General features: G+C 38.3%; 1 protein-coding gene across 1 annotated transcript in view; it reads left to right on the forward strand.

Annotated features, from left to right (window-relative positions):
* The window catches only part of ARHGAP15 (Rho GTPase activating protein 15), a 677,158-nt gene that overhangs the window by 324,710 nt on the left and 328,214 nt on the right, over nucleotides 1-24,234 (forward strand). Inside the window, exons 7-8 of the mRNA XM_065927842.1 lie at nucleotides 20,731-20,829; nucleotides 22,115-22,244. Coding sequence (XP_065783914.1) covers nucleotides 20,731-20,829; nucleotides 22,115-22,244 — 229 coding nt within the window. The remainder of the gene's footprint in view (nucleotides 1-20,730; nucleotides 20,830-22,114; nucleotides 22,245-24,234) is intronic.

The raw sequence follows: 24,234 nt of genomic DNA on the forward strand, positions 1-24,234 counted from the left end.
GGGGAAAGAATGTCATGAGAGAATGGAACACAGAAAAAGGAAAAGTGATCTCAGAACAGCTATCTTCTGGAATTGTAGTCTTGGAGATGGCACAGAAGAATCAGCATGGCTGGGGGAAAATTTACTGACTATCTGAAATACACCAGCTCTATTCTGTTATCCTTCTGCCATTGTATTGTCTGACTTGCATTATAGGAACACTCTATCCCACACAGAGAATAAATCTCTGGTAATTTTGGTGTATAAAGTGTAAGTAAGGTTCATTATATTTAGTTATCACAGTGGTGAATGTTCTCTGAAAGTCTTGATGTAGTCTGAGCCTCTGCTGAAATTTACTGAAAAGTCTTTGGAGTTTACTTTCAAATCTTGCCGTCGTGGGCCCTTTGAGAACACTGACTTTCTGTGATTTTCCTCAAGATAGCATATCAGGTATCTGCCTGACATCATGGGAGCATAAGGGTATCTGTTGATGGCAAAGAGAAGACCATGGAGTCATATTCTCAGATAATGTTTATTCCACATCTGTGATGTGTGTCCTACAAGCCTCTTGGGACTTAAACCACATGTGCTGTATTTGCATTAATGGGAACTTGAGAAAGAGAGGCCATAACACTATTAAAATGTTTAGCTTTCGCTCTCCCATCACACAGACACATGCTAATAACTACTCCCAGACCTTGTATCACGGTGCTGCGGGATGCAACGTGGAGTGCACTCATTGTTTCGATACAAGGGACTTAAAAACAAATAGCTGCCATCTCTGCCTCTGATAGCTTGCCAGGCTTTTAACATCTTTGGTTTTTCCCTCTTCAGATCATGGTGAGGTATCTCAAATGTATTCCAAACAGCACATTACCCTCAAGTCTTTGTTTCCTCTTTTATAAAGAAACTAATGCTTTAAGGAATATTTAGAAAAGCCAGGGTTTAAGCCAAATTCCAAAGAACCACATCCTAATTCTCTTTTCAAATGGCAGGAAATGACTTATCAGAACAGAATCCCCCATACAGGGTTATTGATCAACCAAGCCTAATTGTCATAATATGTGACAAATATTCTGGAGTCTTTCTGAAGGCTTAAATGCCCAACTGTTAAATAATATTTGGAAACATTTTGAAACATCTTAGAAGAAAGAGGGAGAAAGCTAAGAAGTGGGACTTGGGGACTGGAGTTTTCATTACTACCTAGACCTGGTGCCCCAGTCCAATGTTTTTCAAATAGAATTCAAGACCTTTTAGTGGATCTTGAAATCAATTTAGTGAGTTGGGGCTATATTTTTTTTTGGGGGGGGGGGCTATATTTTTTGATGAAATAAAGGATGAATAGAGCAGAATAAAAATATCAGGCTACATTATTTATAACAAGAGGAAGAATTATTATTTAATGAAACTTTTGTTTCAATTCTGTGTCATACATACATATACATAAACATATACATATATAAACAATATATTCATTGGATATTTTATACAAAATAATGGATATGTGGATAAATAGATTAAAAGAATTGTGAGTGTGCCTCTAAGAAGGAGAAAAACAGAGAGAGTGAATAAAGGAAGATACCACTCATTTGCCAGTGTAAAATATATGTCTTACCATGGACTGTAGCCAAAAAAGTTTTAAATCTTTGACCAGACTCTACCTCCTGGGCAGTGACTTCTTTTAACTTTGGAATAAATTCTTCCCTTAAGGTCTCCCTCATTAGCTTTCAGATACATTCGCAAGCTATGGATAAATGTATATCTCAAACATATTTAGAAAATTTCTGGATGAAACTTAGTAAGATGTAGATCTAATACCATGAGCCATTCATCAATAGTAGCAAGTTGCAAGCCAGATAGACACTGGTTCCAATGATGGGAAAATTTTCTTAATGTCTTGTCCCTCAGTATCCTAGAAAATGATAAATCTCATGATAGTTCACAGTGAGCCACAAAAATTGAGGGAGGAACTCACTATATTGATGATTCTTAGCTATAATTTATTCAGAGATGGAGACCATTTATTAGGATTAGGAGTGATCCAGTTAATGGCAATAGAGCCACATCTTGATGAAGTAGGCACCAGGTTGAGAGAGGTGTTAAGGAAAAGTTTGAGCTGATAGTATTGGAAGGGAAGTGTGTCTGCTGGACAGAATACAGAACGAAACAGTAAGTAAACAGAGTACAGTCCAAGCTGCTAGAGTCAGAGTGTGAGTTCCAACCTGAAATAACAAGAATATTTAATAGGCCGATTGGATAATCAATGAACATACAGAAATGACTCATTTTGGGGTACTCATATGACCTTCTGCCTTGAATGCAAGTACAGATTATTACTGATTACATGTCTAATAATTAAGGTAGATGAGGCAGATGGAAGGTGGAATTAAGGAAGGAAGGCAGTCAGGATCAAGGAGATGCTCAACAGAGCTCCAGTTCCTGAAAAGGAGACTGGCAAAAAGCACTTGTGCCAGCTGAGATGATCTGGTGCACAATGTAAGCCAGCAGAATAGGAAATCAGAAGCCAAGAAACAAGGGAAGGGTAAAGTGACAAAACTGAGTTTCAGCAAAGACAGGATATTGAGCATAGGATACATTCTAAATTGGGTTCCTGGGTGGCTCAGTGGTAAAAAAATCTGCCTGCCAATGCAGGAGACTCAGGAAACATAGGTTTGATCCCTGGGTTGGGAAGATCCCCTGGAGGAGGAAATGGCAACCCACTCCAGTATTCTTGTCTGGAAAATCCCATGGACAGAGGAGCCTGGCGGGCTGCAGTCCATGGGTCTCAAAGAGTAGGACACAACTGAGTGACTGAACACACACATGCACATTCGAAATTATCAGAGACTGAGATCGTGTCAAGCCCCCCAGGAGTGGGCTAACGGTCTGAATCCAATGCCAAGCATCACCAAAGCTTAGCATCTAAAACCAAAGGCAGAGAAACAAGCTGCTTGAGCTCCATGGAAAGGAAGGACAAAAGGCCAAAAAACAACAAAAGCCTTGCAAAGTCTAGGAGACTATAGAAGAGGGAGGCACTTTACACCTTTCTGAAGAGCTGCCTTGTCGCAAACATAGAAGACAGTGCTATGCCGACAGTTAGGAAAGTTGCAATACAGATTCATCTTTAAGAGGATGCCCCTCCTCTCTGACACTATGGTATGGTTCTACTTATATATCTACTCAGAGATCTAGTGCTATGATTCCCACTGCCTAATGTGTCAAATCAAACTTACATTTTCTAAAATTTAAGGCCTCTTTTTATCTGTATACCACAACTCTAAAGTAGTAACCTAAGTCAATGAACCATCATTCATTCCATAACCTTTCTGAGAGCCTGTGGTTCTTGGCTCTGTGCTGGAGACACAGGTCTTTGTCATCAGTGAGCTTGAAGTGCAGCAAGGGTAGAACAAGAAATTAGACAATTGTAATAGTCAGGTCAACTCCGTGGTGGAGTAAGTTCAGGTTACTGGAGGGACACTTCCTTTTTTACCTCTAGAGATTGGAAGAGCCTTTCCTAAATAGGTGATGTCTGAATAGCTTCCTGATTAAAGAAGAGGAGTTTGCAAAAATCCAAGAGACAGTCAATGACTCAATCAATCAAATAATAATAACTACAATAAATCTAAGAGTTTAGTATGTGACAGATACTATACTAAATTCTTTTCTTGAATTATATTTTATATATCCTACACAATGATCCTATGAGGTACATATTATCATTTTCCTCAGTTTATAGGTGAGGATATTGAAACACAAAGAATCTAAGTAACTTGCTCAAAGTTATGCAGTTAAGATGTAGAGGATTTGAAGAGAAAGATTAGAGAGACAGAAAGAGACATCATGAACTGCTTGATAATCCATATTAAAGAATGTGGATTTTATCTCGAGGACAATGTGGATCAAGTCAGTGACTTTTAAATGACAGTTGATAGACATGAGTTGGATGGATCACCTGTCTGATCTTATAGGGAGCTAAGGCAGGGAATAAGAGTGGTTTGAATTGAAATTATACTAAGGAAGATGTCTGAAATAGAGACAGTGAGTAAGGATTCATCAGTTTATAACTCTGATTTTAAAAAAAGATAACTAAGTAGGTAACATCATTCAGGAGTATGTCCCTAAGTGAGAATCATGGCTTACGAGATAATGCTAACAAACACCTCCATTTAAAGAATGGTTGAAGGAAGAATGGCCCAAAAAGAGAACTTAGAAATAGAGTCTTAATGTCCTTTAGAGATGCCATCTTCTATCCTGCATCTAAGCCCTTACACCCGCTGCTCTGATCACCTGAGTCATTCGCTTCCTCCACTTCTTTTACTCAATCTCAGCTGTCCTTGTAAGAACCTTCCCTATCTTCCCTGAGGATGAAAGCTTACCCTTAGAGAAACTTTGATTTGTTCCTTAAAAATTAGTTCGTATGTCATATCATAGTTATTTTTTCTAGTTGTTTTTCCACGTTGGTTTTGTAACCCTAGATTATCAGTTCAGTGCAGTTCAGTCACTGAGTTGTGTCCAACTCTCTGCGACCCCATGAATCGCAGCACACCAGGCCTCCCTGTCCATGACCAGCTCCCGGAGTTTACTCAAACTCATGCCCATTGAGTTGGTGATGCCATCCAGCCATCTCATCTTCTGTCGTCCCCTTCTCCTCTTGCCCCCAATCCCTCCCAGTCAACACTTCGAATGAGGTGGCCAAAATATTTGAGTTTCAGCTTCAGAATCAGTCTTTCCAATGAACACCCAGGACTGATCTCCTTCAAGATAGACTGGTTGGATCTCGTTGCAGTCCAAGGAACTCTCAAGAGTCTTCTCCAACACCACAGTTCAAAAGCATCAATTCGTCAGAGCTCAGCTTTCTTCACAGTCTAACTCTCTTATCCATACATGACTACTGGAAATACCATAGCTTTGACCAGATGAACCTTTGTTGGCAAAGTAACGTCTCTGCTTTTAAATATGCTATCTAGGTTGGTCACAACTCTCCTTCCAAGGAGTAAGCATCTTTTACTTTCATGGCTATAGTCACCATCTGCAGCGATTTTGGAGCCCAAAAAAATAAAGTCTGACATTGTTTCCACTGTCTCCCCATCTATTTCCCATGAGGTGATGGGACCAGATGCCATGATCTTAGTTTTCTGAATGTTGAGCTTTAAGCCAACTTTTTCACTCTCCTCTTTCACTTTCATCAAAGAGACTTTTTAGTTCTTCTTCACTTTCTTCCATAAGGGTGGTGTCATCTGCATATCTGAGGTTACTGATATTTCTCCCAGCAATCTTGATTCCAGCTTGTGCTTCCTCCAGCCCTGCATTTCTCATGATGTACTCTGCATATAAGTTAAATAAGCAGGGTGACAATATACAGCCTTGATGTACTCCGTTTCCTATTTGGAACCAGTCTGCTGTGCCATGTCCAGTTCTAACTGCTGCTTCCTGACCTGCATATAGGCTTCTCAAGAGGCAGGTCAGGTGGTCTGGTATTCCCATCTCTTTCAGAATTATCCACAGTTTATTGTGATCCACACAGTCAAAGACTTTGGCGTAGTCAATAAAGCAGAAATAGATGCTTTTCTGGAACTCTCTTGCTTTATCGATGATCCAGCAGATTTTAGCAATTTGATCTCTGGTTCCTCTGCCTTTTCTAAAACCAGCTTGAACATCTGGAAGTTCACAGTTCACGTATTGCTGAAGCCTGGCTTGGAGAATTTTGAGCATTACTTTACTAGCATGTGAGATGAGTGCAATTGTGTGGTAGTTTGAGCATTCTTTGGGATTGCCTTTCTTTGGGATTGGAATGAAAACTGACCTTTTCCAGTCCTGTGGCCACTGATGAGTTTTCCAAATTTGCTGGCATATTGAATGCAGCACTTTCACAGTATCATCTTTCAGGATTTGAAATAGCTCAACTGGAATTCCATCACCTCCACTAGCTTTGTTCATAGTGATGCTTTCTTTTTAAGGCCCACCTGACTTCACATTCCAGGATGTCTGGCTCTAGGTGAGTGATCACACCATTGTATTCTTGCCACCTCTTCTTAATATCTTCTGCTTCTGTTAGGTCCATACCATTTCTGTCTTTTATTGATCCCATCTTTGCATGAAATGTTCCCTTGGTATCTCTAATTTTCTTGAAGAGATCTCTAGTCTTTCCCATTCTGTTGTTTTCCTCTATTTCTTTGCATAGATAACTGAGGTAGTCTTTCTTATCTCTCCTGGTTATCCTTTGGAACTCTGCATTCAAATGGAATATCTTTCCATTTCTCCTTTGCTTTTTGCTTCTCTTCTTTTCTCAGCTACTTGTAAGACCTTCTCAGACAACCATGTTGCCTTTTTGCATTTCTTTTCCATGGGGATGGTCTTGATCCCTGTCTCCTGTACAATGTCACGAACCTCCGTCCATAGTTCATCAGGCACTCTGCCTATCAGATCTAGTCCCTGAAATCTATTTCTCACTTCCACTGTATAGTCATAAAGGATTTGATTTAGGTCATACCTGAATGGTCTAGTGGTTTTCCCTACTTTCTTCAGTTTAAGTCTGAATTTGGCAATAAGGAGTTCATGGTCTGAGCCACAGTCCGCTCCCGGTCTTGTTTTTGCTGACTGTACAGAGCTTCTCCATCTTTGGCTGCAAAGAATATAGTCAATCTGATTTTGATGTCGACCATCTGGTGATGTCCATGTGTAGAGTCTTCTCTTGTGTTGTTGGAAGAGGGTGTTTGCTATGACCAGTGTGTTCTCTTGGCAGAACTCTATTAGCCTTTGCCCTGCTTCATTCCGTAGTCCAAGGCCAAATTTGCCTGTTACTCCAGGTGTTTCTTGACTTCCTACTTTTGCATTCCAGTCCCCTATAATGAAAAGGACATCCTTTTTGGGTGTTAGTTCTAAAAGGTCTTATAGGTCTTCATAGAACTGTTCAGCTTCTTCAGCGTTACTGGTTGGGGCATGGGCTTGGATTACCGTGATATTGAATTGTTTGCCTTGGAAACGAACAGAGATCATTCTGTTGTTTTTGAGATTGTATCCAAGTGCTGCATTTGAAACTCTTTTGTTGACCATGATGACTACTCCATTTCTTCTAAGGGAATCCTGCCCACAGTAGTAGATACAATGGTCATCTGAGTTAAATTCACCCATTCCAGTTCATTTTAGTTCGCTGATACCTAAAATGTCAACATTCACTCTTGTTGTCTCCTTTTTGACCACTTCCTATTTGCCTTGATTCATGAACCTAACATTTCAGGTTCCTATGCAATATTGCTCTTTACAGCATCGGACCTTGCTTCTATCACCAGTCCCACCCACAACTGGGTATTGTTTTTGCTTTGGCTCCAGCCCTTCATTCTTTCTGGAGTTATTTCTCCACTGATCTCCAGTAGCATATTGGGCACGGGAGTTCCTCTTTCAGTATCCTATTAATTTACCTTTCTCTACAGTTCATGGGGTTCTCAAGGCAAGAATACTGAAGTGGTTTGCCATTCCCTTCTCCAGTGGATCACCTTCTGTCAGACCTCTCCACCATGACCCGACCATCTTGGGTGACCCCACACGGCATGGCTTAGTTTCACTGAGTTAGACACGACTGTGGTCCTGTGATCAGATTGGCTAGTTTTCTGTGATTATGGTTTTAGTGTGTCTGCCTTCTGATGCCCTCTTGCAACACCTACCATCTTACTAGGGTTTCTCTTACCTTGGACGTGGGGTATCTCTTCACGGCTGCTCCAGCAAAGCGCAGCCGCTGCTCCTTACCTTGGACGAGGGGTATCTTCTCACAGCCGCCCCTCCTGACCTTGAACGTGGAGTAGCTCCTCTTGGCAGCAGCCACTCCTTGGAGGTGGGGTTGCTCCTCTCAGCCGCTGCCCCTGACCTTGGGCGTGGGGTAGTTCCTCTGGGCCGCCGCCCCTGACCTCGGATGTGGGGTAGCTCCTCTTCGCCGCTCCTGCGCAGTCGCAGCCTGGCGCTCTCGGTCGCCACCCCTGACCTTGGGCGAGGGATAGCTCCTCACGGCAGCGCTTCTGCGTGGTCCGTCACAGCTAGCGTGACCCTGGATTATGAGTACGTTTAAAACAAGGGTTGTGCTACCTTTTTTGAAATATTTTCATCATCCCTAGACTTGAATCCTGATAGATAGTCACAAGGCATCTAATGATCGATGGTTGCTACCCTAGTGTTGTATGTAATGAATAGGGTTATATATGCCCCAATATACACAAAGTGTGTGGACCTATTCTCGTGGTATAATTACTAATAGTGCTTCTTTTGCCTCCAAAATTGGCACAGTTTAGGCAATTAATTATATAGTCACTCTAATGATAAGGCAATAAATGCATTTTTTAAAAATCTAGCGTTTCAAAATGGTACTTTATTGTTTTGCTCTGGAAATCAAGGCATGTTAAAGTTTTTCTGCACATAGGTAGTATAAGTAATATATGTCATTCCAAATGTTGAATGTCTCCATTACTGACCTATTGTTCAATTGACAGATGCCATTGTCTATTATAAAGTCAGGAGTAGATTATTTTTTTAAAAGTAACATCAAATGATAGACATACTATTGTATTATAAAGGCATCATGCCACTAATTTATACTTTTAGAAATGTCAAATACTTTTACAATACATGTTTGTTTAAAGACAACCCTTTGGAATAAGCATCGATTTTTCTCGCAAAAACAGAATTGTCGCTTTTGCTTTGTTTTCAAGGAAAGTTTCACTATTTTCAATTTATTTAAACCTAAAATTCGTGGGGAAAGAGAAATTTCTCCTCATTCATGAACTTCCTACTTATATATATGCTTAGTCAGTCATTCTTAATGAATAATGATACTATTTTATACAGGATATCTGTCAAGATCTTGGTTATATTCAATTTGAAAATTTTCAGAAATCAAAAACTAAGGTTTTGCTATAATGTTAACTTTATTTCTTAAATTAGGAACTTTGTGTTCCAGACAATAAAAATTCACTAGTTTGATCCCCAAATCCTCACTGAATATTTGTTATTCTGCCCAGACCATGTAGTATGATGTTAGACAAGGAAACAGATACCATTCTTTCTTGTGGTCTACATATTCTCCCAGGATAATTCTCTGTTCCCTCATTTCCCAGAACAAAGTGGCATTAATTCTATGAGAATAGCTCATCTGTGCCCTGGATAATCGGAGTTCCCTACAACAGCACAGAGGCACTCTGTTTATGTCTGACAAAGTAGTTATACATCACACTTCTTCAGATCATAAATACACATTTATCTTTAGCATATATCACCAAGTGAGTCATTTTGATGTAAATATTGCACCTTTTAAATATAATGATGATAATAGAGGCTGTGAATCTACAGATTTGTGCAAGTGCTCCCTTTTCAATAACTGAAAATATTTAAATCGCAGAAGTTTTAACATCCTATGAGAAGTGGCAGACAGAGTGGGACCTACCATAGTTGCAACTGTTTTTCTGAATTATGAATAAGGCAGACTCACTGGCTCCTACGTTGGTAGGTTTTTGTTGTGCCGGGACCAGCAGCCCGGAAATGACTGACTCAGAGGGGGTCCTTATCTCCTTCCCTCCTTTTAGTTATGTCATTACATACAAAGGGCTCCAAGGCAAAGGGTTATAAACAAAGCAAGGTGAGCAATAGTCTGTACATTTTCTCATCCAGTCAAAAGCCCCACGGGAATTGTCCACCCTTCTCTGACTGATAAAGATGCTGTCTTTTGGAATGTACCCAAGATGATGGAGAATCATCATTGTGATGGCATTGCCATCTCTTACTGGTTGGCATGTTTGTCTGGAAACTATCTCAGTTGGCTGTAATTTTACTTGAAGATTAAAGCACAGATTTTTATATGTATCTTCTGTTCTCTGAATGTAAAAAATATAAAATACACCTACATTCACTTCTAACTGGCAGTCTTGTAATTCAGCAAATTTCTGTTTTTCATTGAAACCTGGAGTTGAATTGTCTTGAGCCGGAAGGCATTCAAGCTGCTGTTTTTTGCTCAGCTATATTTCTCTATAAGCACCTAATTGTTTCAAAAAGTGATGTACAGTATGCAAAAACCTGAATCTAATGCAAATAAGTCTGTACAGCTCTAACATTAACAGGTGTTCTCATTAATGTAAGTAGACATGGAACAACTCTTGAATGTTTTATAAACACTCATAATCATGGCCAAATATGTTACAATTGCATAAAGACACATACTTCAACATCTTTTATTCTTGTCTTGCAGTCTCAGCACTTATTAACCAAAGACATGTGTGCGTAATAAACTCGGGGAAACAATACCTGTTTCTGCTTAAGTCACTGTATCTTAAATTAACTAATACTTCTAAATACAAGTGTTAGTAACATAACCACTGCCCCCTGACCTCCTACAGGGTGTTCGTTTATTAATATTAATAACACTTTACTGAACATAATGGCTGCAACAGTGCGGGACCAGCAACTTTGCATCACTGAGGTTCTTTAAAGACTTGACCCATTGACTTTAGCATTAACTCTTGAAAATCTTAAACTGTGTCCAATTTCCCATATTGTCAACACTCAGTTAGAAAGATCAATACATAGGGTGAGATTCTTGGATACTCGAGTAGAGATTACCCCTGCAAAACACATGTTTTGGAATATAATCGAGAACATTCTATTCTAGCAATATGCATTTAAATACAGAACCACTCTTGGTGCTTCCTGACTCCCTCCATGTTTAATCCTTTTGTCTGAAGTCTGGGGCTCATTGACTGATGGGAAAAGAGTGTTGCTCCCAATCTTCAAAATGGATTGCCTACTCTACTCTGATAAAAGGTGTCATCACTAGATCTCAAACTAAACACTTACATTGCCTGAAAGTACACAATGGTATTGTAACTTTCAAAATTTTATTAAAGTTGAGGATGAGTTAAATGCTATGGCATATCAAACAGTAGGATATAATGCATTCACTGAAATGTATAAGGTTGATAAAGTTGACCTATATGCTATTTACTTAGTGCCCCTTGGTTGTGGGTTGTACAGCTACATACTGGGTAGAAAATTGCTCTTGGCTTCTAAGTGAGAACAGTGCAGTGGAGGGAACAGAGAAATCAACAGGGAATTGCAATGCAGACCATTTTGGTCTATGATGAAACAGGATTCATAGGGGCATGTAGCAAGAACTTCTGTTTCAGAGAACCCTTTCCTGAAAAGGTGACATCTGAATTGATTTGAATAATATCATAGAGGGTTCTGCAGAAGGGAAACGACCTGCTCTGAGGGAAGAAATGAGAACTAGTATGGAAGAGCTAGACAAGGAAAAATATCAGTATGACTGGATTAGAGAGATGCAGAGGAAAATGTGGAACAGGGGCTCCAGAGCAGGTAGGTGGCAGAGCACGCAGGGTCTGGCAGCCTGAATTACAGGGTTTACACTGCAGTGTAACAGCTCTGGGGAGTCTCAGATTATCAGATAGATGAATTTGTTCTTTGGGACCATAGCCCACCAGTCTTCTCTGTCCGTGGGATTTTCTAGGCAAGAATACTGAAATAGGTTGCCATTTCCTATTCCAAGAGAAATGGGATGATGAGATCCAAATTTCAGAGAGATCACGATGGCTACAGTGTGGAACATGGATTGAAAGGGGAAACAGATGAGATGGTAGAGAGATAAAAAGCTATTAAATCCATGTGAAAGATGATGGTAGTATAGATAAATGCATTAAAATTATATAACAGTATAGATGACATTTTCATTAAAATATAAACACATGTATAATGTTTATCCAAGAGTCAAAAAAAAAAAAAATTTGAAGGATAGGCAACCAACCAGTATGCCTTGGGAAAGGGAAATGTTGTGTTTAAGTTATACTTTTATATTTGTTAAAAAATCTTTACATTGGGTATTGCTTAAATAAATACAGAAATAGTAAAAACCATTCCAATTAGGAACTGGTGGGGGCAGCAAATGCCCAAGTGACTCACTAGTCATGTGACTAAATGAGTAATTTTGCACAGTGAACATAGATCAGGCTAGAAGCTGATGTGTAGTTGGCAGTGATTAATTGAGTGGTGGGTACCAGCGAACAGGAGCCCTGAGATGATGCGTTTATCTAGAGGCAATTATTCCCCCCAAGTTTAAAAATTAACGTTAACAGCAATAAAACTCTAAGCTGATATCTTTATACACCAACTGCTTCGATTAGTCACTTTTTCAGTCGTTTTTCACATGAGCACCACAGGCAAAACTTTTGGTGTAGCTGACTGCAAAACTGTAGGAACTGCTAAACTATCTACTAATTACTTGGATAGTATTCTTTCATGAATATTGAGAAGGCTGTTTGTCAGTGTTAAAATATTTTATTACAGACAAAAGAATGAACCCAAGTTTTGTTTTTTTTTTCCTTTGTTTAGGTTTGGGTATTTCATTAATAAACAGAAAGGTAGAATGGGCAAGTGACTCAGGGTGTGAATGTTCACTGTAGAACCAGTTTTATTATGCAGAACAAATAAATCTGTACTGCAAGAATGCATGGACCAAACTATTTGGGTATCTGTGGTACAACTCAATTTCAGTTAAAAAACGCTGTTTCTTGAAAGTTTGACCTTAAACCTTAGATTTCGGAACACACTTAAGATCTGTTGTGTATATTGCCCAACATTTGTTTACTTTCTATTATAAAAGAAATTGCTTACATGAGCAGCTTATTTTTATATGATGACACTGCTGAGGGTTCCAGTAAATGGACATGCAAATCAATCAACCCCAAACACATTGAAAACATAACCAATAAACATCTGGAAACTACAGTGAACACACATTTGTTAACACAGGGGCAGTTGTGGAAATGCAGGATCCATTGATGACCAGGCTTATTTAGTAGCATGTGGATTTTAGAACATTTCTCAGAGTCAGAAGAAACAGGGTAATTATAACATAAGGTTCAACATCTTTAGATATGTAGAACATTTTCCATTGCTTAAAACAAATATTCCCTAAGAAAGTATAAAGCATTTTTCTGACTTGCAAAGTTTTTGCAGTCTATCATTTAAATTACTTAAATAAAGGGAGCTTTACTGGTCCCCAAAGCTGTGAATATAACACCCTCCATGCATATTAGTTTGATCTTCTTGACAGACCAGAAGAGTGTTTGTGTGTGCCAATTAAAACAAAAATGGATCCCTAGTGACTTGTTCCTCACACGACTTCTGAAGACTGCTATCATTGTTTGCTGGGGCAACCCTGGATAAGGCTGCTATCCAAAGTAAACAAACTTTTCAAAACTTTCATGACAGATGGGGGTTACAAATGCATTTTAATAAGAGAGTTGCCAAAGCAACTTTTTTTTTTTTTTATAATCAGCATATATTTACTTAACATCTAGCAACATTGGGAACACAAGGCAGATACTTTCTCACAAGATGTTTTAACAAGTAACATTTTTGGAAAGACAAATGGAAGACCTTTTACTTCTAAATGATATTTTACCCTTTGTTTTGTGTTAACTTTGCTCCACATGTTAAGAAAAATGTTAGGAGTTACTCAAACCAGACTGTAATTTGAGACAGACATGCAGCTTGATAATGTAATTTCTTGAGTGGTCATAAACACCTTTGAGACCAAGTAATTTAACTATAAGTATAACCATGACAACCTCCATATCAAATGTGGAGTGTAATGCAAGATAAAAAAAAAAAAAAGCTAATCTGAGGGTTTTTAAAAAGTCATTGTTACTTCAATTTAGTTACTTCAGTTTCACTATGATGTGACCAAGGTATATGTATTTCTTATGCTGTTAGAATTAAAGATACAGCCAAAATTAACAAAAAATACTTTATTTTCACTTCAAATGAATTTACTATACTTGACATAATTAAATTCTATTCCTCTTAAATGGGTAATCTGCCTATCTGTAGGTAGCCACATCATTTAACATTTTTCAAAACTCTTTGTATATCTGGAATACTTTAGAATGCATTTCCTATATACAGTTTCAAATTTATTAACATGGAGTAAACCCTCCTTAGGCTCATAGCCAGATTTGATCCTAAGCAAAATGTGAAAGACATTTAGTTCAAACATAGGATTGTTTCAGTCCTTTCTAGGATCTCAAGGAGTTCATTGGATCACACAGTTATGTTTTGGGCTTCCCTGGTGGCTCAGTGGTAAGAATGCACTTACCAGTGCACGAGAAGCAGGTTTATCCCTGGGTCAGGAAGATCCCCTGGAGAAGGAAATGACAACCAACTCTAGCATTCTTGCCTGGAGAATCCCATGGACAGAGGGGCCTGGCAGGCTACAGTCTGTGGAGTGGCAACAGAGTTGGACACCACTGAACACAGAGGCACATGCATTTTCCTAGTAGGATAGTGGCTGTCCTTGAGGAAAAAAAGAAAGCATCTGAGTAAGAATATTGGTGGGTCTTTTAAAATGGTGCTATCTTTAACATAACAGTGAAGAAACAAGCAACTTTAGTCTAAGGTCTGTAGTCTGAATTTCACAACTGAAACCAAATCCTTATGGTCCTTTTCTCATTTGCACAGAGTCCTTGATGGTATACAACAGTTTGCTGAAGACTACTGAACTAGAAATCAAGATCTTTGTAATCTCTTGATTCAATCATTTAAAATGATGCCAACTGGATAGAATGGCATTTTCATTTTCCTCATTTGCTTCATTTTCTTCATTTGCAAAATTACTTTATGATAGTGGAAGAAAGCTGCATTTGAAGAATGTTTATTATGTGCTTTGAGATCATTAAAACTGATATCGCTTTGCATACCAAGTGGTAGTATTCATATCCTTAATATACTAACGTTCTGATACAATCAACCTTAAAGAATAACTTATCATGACCAACAGTTTATGTATAATTCCATGATGTAAATGTGTCTGCAGTAATTATTCCCTCCTCAGAAATCTTGACATGAACATTGTCTGTGCCACTCACATTGGGACTTAGTATAAGCCATTTTCAATTGTTATTTATCTCTATACTCTTATGTCTTTATCTGTCTGAACAGATTGTGAGCTCTTGAGGGTGGAGCCTATGTATCCTTAGCTTCTAACAATGTGGCATTCACTTAATAGATGTTTAATCAGTCCTTGTTGTTGATTAGGGGGATGTTCAGTGAGAAACACATCCTGTCATTCTCCTGAACTAAGGATTCTTTGGGGGATTTATTCTGCAGTAGGAAAGGTGCTACCATCAAAAAGTGGAACACACATTAATTGTTCACTCTTGCACCTTTGATAGTCTCCCAACATTCATTTGAGGTCATCTGAAATGGAAGTAGCCAGTGATATTTTACTGTGTTTTGCTGATGGGTTATCTATCTATAAAGTTTTTCATCAATTATTATCATGTACATTTGGTTACTATTTATAAACCACTGAAAATAACTAAATTAAATTTTCTATAATGTTTACTCTGTGGAGCTATGAATGGTTTTAATTTGCTTTTTCATTATCTTTAATTTTTCTAAATTCTCCACAGTAAATTTAATGCTTTATAATCATAAAAACTGTTCATGGGGTTCTCAAGACAAGAATACCGAAGTGGTTCCCCATTACCTGCTCCAGTGGACCACGTTTTGTCAGACCTCTCCACCATGACCCATCCTTCTTGGGTGTCCCTACAAGGCATGGCTCATAGTTTCGTTGAGTTAGACAAGACTGTGGTCCATGTGATCAGATTGGCTACTTTTCTGTGATTGTGGTTTTCAGTCTATCTGCCCTCTGATGGAGAAGGATAAGAGGCTTATGGAAGCTTCCTGATGGGAGAGACTGACTGAGGGGGAAACTGGGTTTTGTTCTGATGGGCAGGGCCATGCTCAGTAAATCTTTAATCCAATCTTCTGTTGATGGGAGGGGCTGTGTTCCCTCCCTGTTATTTCTCTGGGGCCAAACTATGACTCCCCTGGTGGCTCAGACTGTAAAGCATCTGCCTACAGTGTGGGATACCTGGATTCCATCCCTGGGTTGGGAAGATCTCCTGGAGAAGGAAATGGAAACCCCCTCCAGTATTCTTGCCTGGAAAGTCCCATGGACGGAGGAGCCTAGTGGGCTACAGTCCAAGGGGTCACAAAGAGTCGGACACTGAGCGACTTCACTAAACTATGGTGGAGGTAATGAAGATAACTGTGACCTCCTTCAAAAAGCCCCATGCAGGCCCTGCTACACTCAGTGCCCCCCACCCTGCAGCAGGCCACCGCCAACCCACGCCTCCGCCAGAGACTCCTGGATACTCACGGGCAAGTCTGGGTCAGTCTCTTGTGGGCTCACTGCTCCTTTCTCCTGGGTCCTGGTGCAAACAATGTTCTGTTTGTGCCCTCCAAGAGTGTGTTTCCCCAGTTGTGTGTAGGTTCTGGCAGCTCTATGATGGGGTTAATGGCGACCTCCTCCAGGGGGGCTTATGCCATACCCAGGTCTGCTGCACCCAGAGCCCCTGCGTCTGCAGCAGGCCCCTGCTGACCATACCTCCTCAAGAGACACTCAAACACAGTTTTGTCTTAGTCTCTGTGGGATCTCTGGGTCCTGCTGCACACAAGGTTTGCTTGAGCCCTCTGAGCATCTCTGTATGGGATTTGATTCTAAATGCGATTTCACTCCTCCTACCACCTTGCTGGGGCTTCTCCTTTGCCCTTGGACATGAGGTATCTCCTCAAAGTCACCCCAGCACTGCACAGCCACCACTCCAACGCCTACAGTCTTGCTGGGTCTTCTCTGTCCTTGGATGTGGGGTATCTGCTCAGAATCACTCCAGTGCCACACAGCCAACGCTCCAGTGCTGCAGCCATGAAATTAAAAGACGCTTGCTCCTTGGAAGAAAAGTTGTGATCAACCTAAACAGCATATTAAAAAGCGGAGATGTTACTTTGCCAACGAAAGTCCATCTAGTCAAAGCTACGGTTTTTCCAGTAGTCATGTGTGCATGTGAAAGTTGAACTATAAAGAAAGCTGAGCACTGAAAAATTGATGCTTTTGAACTGTGGTGTTGGAGAAGACTCTTGAGAGTCCCTTGGACTGCAAGGAGATGAAACCAGTCCATCCTAAAGAAAATCAGTCCTGAATATTCATTGGAAGGACTGATGCTGAATCTGAACCTCCAATACTTTGGCCACCTGATGCGAAGAACTGACTCATTTGAAAAGACCCTGATGCTGGGAAAGATTGAAGGTGGGAGAAGGGGACGACAGAGGATGAGATAGTTTGATGGCATCACCTACTCAAACGACATGAGTTTGAGTAAACTTCGGGAGTTGGTGATGGACAGGGAAGCCTGGTGTGCTGCAGTCCATGGGGGTTGCAAAGAGTCGGACACGACTGAGTGACTGAACTGAACTGAATCAGAAAAACATTAAGTTCTGAAAATATTCTGTTTTTATTCTGGTAAACCAAAGTGTGGAAATTTTTAATTATATAAATACAATCCTACATATTAATTCCTCATTTAAATTAGCCTCTAACAGGGGAAAGACTAACTGCCAGAATGCATTGGAGCAATGCACAGGAACAATTTAATTTAATTATTTGACAATTTAATTTAATTTATTGACAGAATTGAAAAGGGCAATATTTAAACATAAGCACTTCTCATTAAAAGTCTTTTAAGCAGTTTTAAGTTTGCATAACAATGTCCCATTTGTTAATTAAAGCTTAAAAAACATTCTTCTCTCATTGTCTTTAATCAGTGGAGTTTGGAACTGGATTATACCTGCCTCCATTTTAGGAGGAACCATAACAAGGACACAAATGGAGCTATGTTCCTAGCCCAGGGGGAAACTATTGTTGAATTAATACCAAAGTCTTGAGGAATGTTGTCTCTTCTGCATGATGCCCAGTGGATATGCTTACAAGGTTGTTTAGGTATACATTCATTTACCAACAAAAATTCAGATGGTCACTATTTAGTGAGAAAAGTTTTAGGCAAATGTCCTGACAGGTATTTAAATGCATCTATTCTTGACAACACCAGATAATTTCATTGAGATGTCTTTGGTGCCAAGATATATACCTTCAAAATACAGCGTGGTGGAGATAAGGGATTTCAAGAGGCACTTGTCTAGAGTAGGCTTTGAAGTGAAGTGGAGACCAGCAGCTCTTGCCTAAACCATCTTTTCTGTAAATTCTTCCTTCATCTACCTTGTCCCAGCATCTGTCACTGAGACAACACATGATATAGAAGGAATATATTAGCCTGACTTGATATATTGTTATCAGCTCTATGTCACTCTGTAGTGTCATCAGGAGAGAGTCAATCAAAAGGTTTAGTCAAAACTAACATTTACTGATATCTTTTTCTCAGGAGCATTGACAATTTGACTGTTCAAAGTACAAATATCATTGGGCAAAGTATTTATCAGACCTACAGAGGTAATGTTTAAAAAAAACAGTAGATTGAGAAACCTGAATTCAATGTATTTTACCAGCCAAAGACTTTGAAGCCGCTTTCCTATGAGTGACTGGAATGGAACAGAACAAAGTCAATTACTGACTGTAATTAAGAAGTGGATGCGTTTAAACTGTAGAGAGCAGTAGCAGTCTTCTCCAGACTGCCGAGGAACTTGAAAGATTAGTGGAAAGACAGAGGAGAGGATGCAACTGCATCTTTCTAATAGTATGCTTTAAATGAATTGCATTCACATAGTTCTCTGGTCCAGTTTCCCAAAATGAATTCATAAATCACTGATTATGTACAAATAATGCAGTAATAAATTTGGACAAAGAAACTTTTAAGATACATTTTGCTTTTCATTGTGTTAGCAGTAAAGATTCCCTTTGCATTACATAGCATGCACCCCAAATGCAAATGCATTGCTGAAGTACTCATATTTAATCCCTGACTTTACTAGGCTGAAAATTGAACCTTGTTGACTCTTTCCTAAACCCTCAGAATATGGTAAACCTCATTATGTTTGTTTCTAGCACTTTGAAAGTGTTCCTTTTTATAATTTTGATAATAGTTTATTTATAATGGCAGAGAAATAGGTTGTACATTGCATTTGGGCTAATTCATTTTTCTGTGTGTATGTTAGCAAATTGTAACATTATGTAATACATTCATAATCAAAATATTTATATTCAGATTAGGATGAAGGTAGAGGTCAAGGACATTACTAGTTTTCTTAGGTTAGTTAGAAGTGACCTTATATTTTTAGATTACTATTTCTGTGGCAACACTTTATGTAAAGTAAATATTTGGAACTTCATATAAGTAAAGAACATTGCAAGGGTGTTCAGATAATTAAGCAAACATCAGCTTAACTGTCTTTTACAAGATACATAAAACAGAGGACTATTTGGAGGCTATTTTGAGCTACCCCGAATCTTACATGCAATTTTATTAAAAAAAAAAAAAAAAGTGATAGGCCCTGGTAATCTGTCAAATTCTAGTGTGGGTAATTAAGTTCCCTTTTATTTTCTAAACTTTTATGTCTCTTAATTGCATGTACTTTGGATACTTCCTTTTCTGACTGTTGTAAAAAGTTGGGATTCAACTCACTCAAGAATGATTATATTGCAGCACTGAGTAATGTTGCAGCTCTAAATAATTGTTCCTAAATATCAATGCAAATGAATATATCTGTATTGTGTAAACAAAGATTTCTTTAAGACTTCAGGATTGTTGTCATTAAATGTTACCATGAGTCACTGAAACTTCAGAGTGAGCTATTTTGGGTAATTGTCACTTTAATGATAGAATTACAGAGGCATTTTATACCACGATTTGTGATTTTCTGAATTTGTGCCATATTTCAGCTCTTACCTCCCATTTAGAGGAAGTAAGGCTGAGAAGAGGTGACTAACTCCTGATTGAGTATTTTGAGATGTCTGTCCTCTAAACCTCTGAAGCCTTGCTTGATGCATGACAGTAGTTGGGAAATGTTCATCTTCTTGGTGAAACAAAAAAGGGAAAATCTTCACCGTTCAGACTGATAGCCTGAAACAAAGAGCATGTCCACACCTTCTCTAATCAAATTCTTCTCTAAGTAGTCCTTTATGTGCGAAATCAAGTTTTCTGTAGGGTCACATCCTTCGCTAACAATTCCAAGGAGAAAAAGGTTCCCTTTATTGAAAAACTTACAGTTGTATGCTAAATATTGCCAACTACTTAACAGCCCTAAACGTATGGAACAGGAATGTTCTTCTGATACATGCTATCCATGAGAGGTCCAAATATGTAAATGAACTTTTATTCTAATGTACTCTCTTTGTGGGGAAATTGGTCTTTATTACTTTCCTATAGATCTTTTTGATAAGAAAGTAGAAATAGCCAAATGTTACTCATTAGAATGACCTTTTAGAAAAGTCTGCATTAGTCTCTTTGGTAAATAATCTGTTTTAGTACCCTCCATAAAAGGAAATCAAATATAGAGATGCTATTAGATTTGAAAAAGACAAACAGGAAAGAGCCAAACATGCAGAATGAATTCTGACACACCCGGGTGCATTTTTCTGTGATTCTGACTTAAGTGGATACTGTCTGCATTATTCCAAACTTCCTGACTTGCTTTTCCATGAGTTGGAGTAATTCAGCTTTAGACCTACTCTTGAGTTAATCGTTCTGTTATTGAAATGATAATGTATTTGTTATGACATGAAGAAATGGTTTGTAGAGAGCAGTTCAAAATGATCCTAGTCTCCCAGTTCCCAGAAAGACAATTACTGGAATACAAGAAAATATCTCAGTGTATTAAAGTGTGTTTTTTTTTAAAGCATATATTCTTAAATGTAACAGATCGTTTTATATGGTTTGCTCACCTGTTGATTTTTTTTTTTTTAAGATCACAACTTTATCAGGAAATGAGTTCCTTCTGCAGTCAGATATTGACTTCATCATATTGGATTGGTTCCACGCTATCAAAAATGCAATTGACAGACTGGTATGTATTTGTTTTAGCTGTTACCTTTATTAATTAGAATGTAGTCTTTTAAACCTATTGTTTATGCATGTTGCACACATACATTTAAGTAGATCCTATGAGTTGAGAGTTATTAAGTTAGTTTAATTTAAACAGTCCACTAATGCCATTTTCAGCATTTGTGAATGCTGACAGGATTTGTGAAACTAAATGACATTTGATTTCTCTCTAAAAATACAATACATTCATTTTTTTTTCTGAAATAACAGACATTGATTTAGTGAAGGCTTTATAAAGCAAACAAGAACTTAATAACTACTAAATTTTCACATTTTCGGTTTATGCAATCTGTAATACATATTCTTGAAAATAAGTATCAGTGTATTTAAGCCCATACTCACTGTTATAATACTAGTAAATAATAATCCTTTGTATTGATTTCCATTGTTCTTCCAGCTAAGCTAGATTGTTCTCGTGAAAATTACATATCTAGAACTTCATGAAATTACCCTAAATCACAAGTTTAGAGTATGTTCTTAAAAGAGTCAAATTATTTAAAACTACTCATTTTATACTGCTTATCAACCAAACATCTTATTTAGGACACTAGTGTTTGCAAAATCTTGACAAGAAAATATTCTTGAGAGCTTTTAATAAGGTATAAAAATAATAATATTTTTGTGATTTTATTGTGATTCAATCCCACACTTCCATTGTATTATTTTGGGATCAAAACTTTAAAAAATAAAATAGCAAGTAAGTTTTTCCCCATTATCATTATAGTTCCCTTATCAAGGCACACATATGCGCGCGCACACACACACACATACATGCATATGCATTTTTTTACCATTATGAGTAAACTCTGGAGTAAAACTGCCTGAGTTTGAAAGTTTGAATCTGATTTTTCTAGCTGTGTGGCCTTAGGCAAATTGTTTATCTCTTTTGGCTTCAGTCATCTTGTCTGGAAAATAAGGGTAATAAAATACCTACCTCATGGGATATCTGTGATAAGTAATTGAATTAATGCATGGGGTGCTTAGGCTATGCGCAACATTTAATAAGTAATATTATATATATATATATATAAGTAATATTATATATATATATATATATATATACACACACACACATATATATGTACATCATTTATAATTTGAAAATTAAGCTTAGCATAGGGACCTTATTTCAAAATAATTATCTTATTTCAAACTTCTTGTTAATCTAACATCAAAATAGATCACAGAACTATTTAGTGAATTTTTTTCTTCTATGTAAAGTTGTTCCATCTAATTGTTATTTCCAGCCCAAGGATCCAAGTAGTCATTCAAGAAACCTGGAATTATTTAAAATCCAGAGATCCTCCAGTACTGAACTACTAAGTCACTATGATAGTGATATAAAAGAACAGAAACCAGAGCACAGAAAATCTTTAAGTAAGTATTTTTTTGACTAGCTCATTTTAACTTTGTTTAAACTTAGTGCTTATGAAATGTAGATACATTGAAATGAGGTTTCAGCCAAACTCATGCTACTCATGGACGATTCGTAGCCATTTCTTTAGCCAGGAATTCACGCAGTTGAGGACAGTCTGAGAACTTTGCTCACATCATTGGTAATGCCTTTTGAGAAAATAATTGTTCCAAGGTCATGGTCTCTGCTTACAGCAAACTTCTGAATCTAAGTAATAACCATGCCGTTCAGATTGGTGATTGATTTCAAGAGTGGGAAATGTCAAGCGTCTCCAAACCTTGGTATGCTGACTATTTGATTTTCATACATTAAAAGATATATGAGTGACCTGACATAAACCACAGGCTATGCAACTTGCCACTTGTTTCAACCACCAGAAAGATTTAGAAATGTATAATGTGGATTAGATATCCTCCGAGGTCACATCTAGTTCTAATTTTCTTAAAAAAAATGAATTTGAAGTGAAAAGGACCAGTCTGTTCACTTACATAGTGACCTTGAGCATAACTGTTCATCTTTTTCACCCTTTTTGGTGTTGTTGTTCAATCACAAAGTCGTGTCCAACTCTGTGACCTCATGAACTGCAGCACACCAGGCTTCCCTGTCCTTCACTATCTCCCGGAGTTTGCTCAAACTCATGTCCATTGAGTCAGTGATACCATCCAACCATCTCATATTCAGTCATCCCCTTTTCCTCCTGCCTTCAATATTTTCCAACATCAGGGTCTTTTGGTGGCCAAAGTGTTGGACCTTCAGCTTCAGCGTCAGTCCTACGAGTGAGTATTCAGGACTGATTTCCTTTAGGATTGACTGGTTTGATCTCCTTGCTTTCCAAGAGACTCTCAAGAGTCTTCTATCTTTTCACCCTGTTTCTTCCTCAATGAAGAGGGTTATGGAAAGGTGTTGTGCATATCTCACAGAGTTGATTTGAATCTCAGCTCCCTCAAAGAACAAGTAGATATCTCTGGAATCAGAGAAAAGCAATTTCCCAAAGTCTCATTTATAGTACCTTTCTGGGATCATCTATCTGCATACATTCAGTCTTCTGAATCACCAGTTTTTCTGCCATTTCCATCTGACTAAAGATCAGATTATATCCTGTAATTATATTGTAGCTTTTTGAATTTAAGGAGAACTCTGTAAGTAGAGAAAGGCTGATTACAGAATATCTACCTGTAGCTCTGGAATCTCATATATAATTGCTGGTCTGGAGCAGACTTTGACACATTTCTAAATGTGTACAGGGGCTTTCCTTATAACTCAGCTGGTAAAGAATCTGCCTGCAATGCAGGAGACCCCAGTTCGATTCCTGGATCAAGAAGATCTCCTGGAGATGGGATAAGCTACCTATTCGAGTACTCTTGGGTTTCCCTGGTGGCTCAGACAGTAAAGAATCCTCCTGCAATGCGGGAGACCTGGGTTTGATCCCTGGGTTGGGAAGATCCCTTGGAGAAGGGATAAGGCTACCCATTCCAGTATTCTGGCCTGGAGAATTCCATGGGCTGTATATCCATGGGGTCGCAGAGAGTCGGACATGACTGAGCGACTTTCACTCACTCACTCGTGTACATAAATAAATACGCTGGATGACCATATATGTATATACATATATTTGTGTGCATCAGAGAATTTTATATATATATATATGTACATAAATATACATGTACAACCCCCCACACATGGCAAAATAGAGGGAGTTTAGTTATATGTGATAATATATCTTCTAAATCTAAATTGTTATGAGTCCGAATCTAGGAACAGCATGGTAACTTTGAGGAGGAGCACCCTTTCAAAATTGTCATGATTCAGAAAACCATGCTATAATTTCAATATCGTTGGTACAGATTTGGTTAGCCAGTTGTGTCAAGTTAGAACTTAAAATTATCAGTGTTAATGTCTTACACTGTATGGTGCATTAAAATTAAATTATTTGTGGAAAATAAGCAGTGCCAT

The sequence above is a fragment of the Muntiacus reevesi genome, chromosome 3 (assembly GCF_963930625.1).
Source record: "Muntiacus reevesi chromosome 3, mMunRee1.1, whole genome shotgun sequence".
Taxonomy (NCBI): domain Eukaryota; kingdom Metazoa; phylum Chordata; class Mammalia; order Artiodactyla; family Cervidae; genus Muntiacus; species Muntiacus reevesi.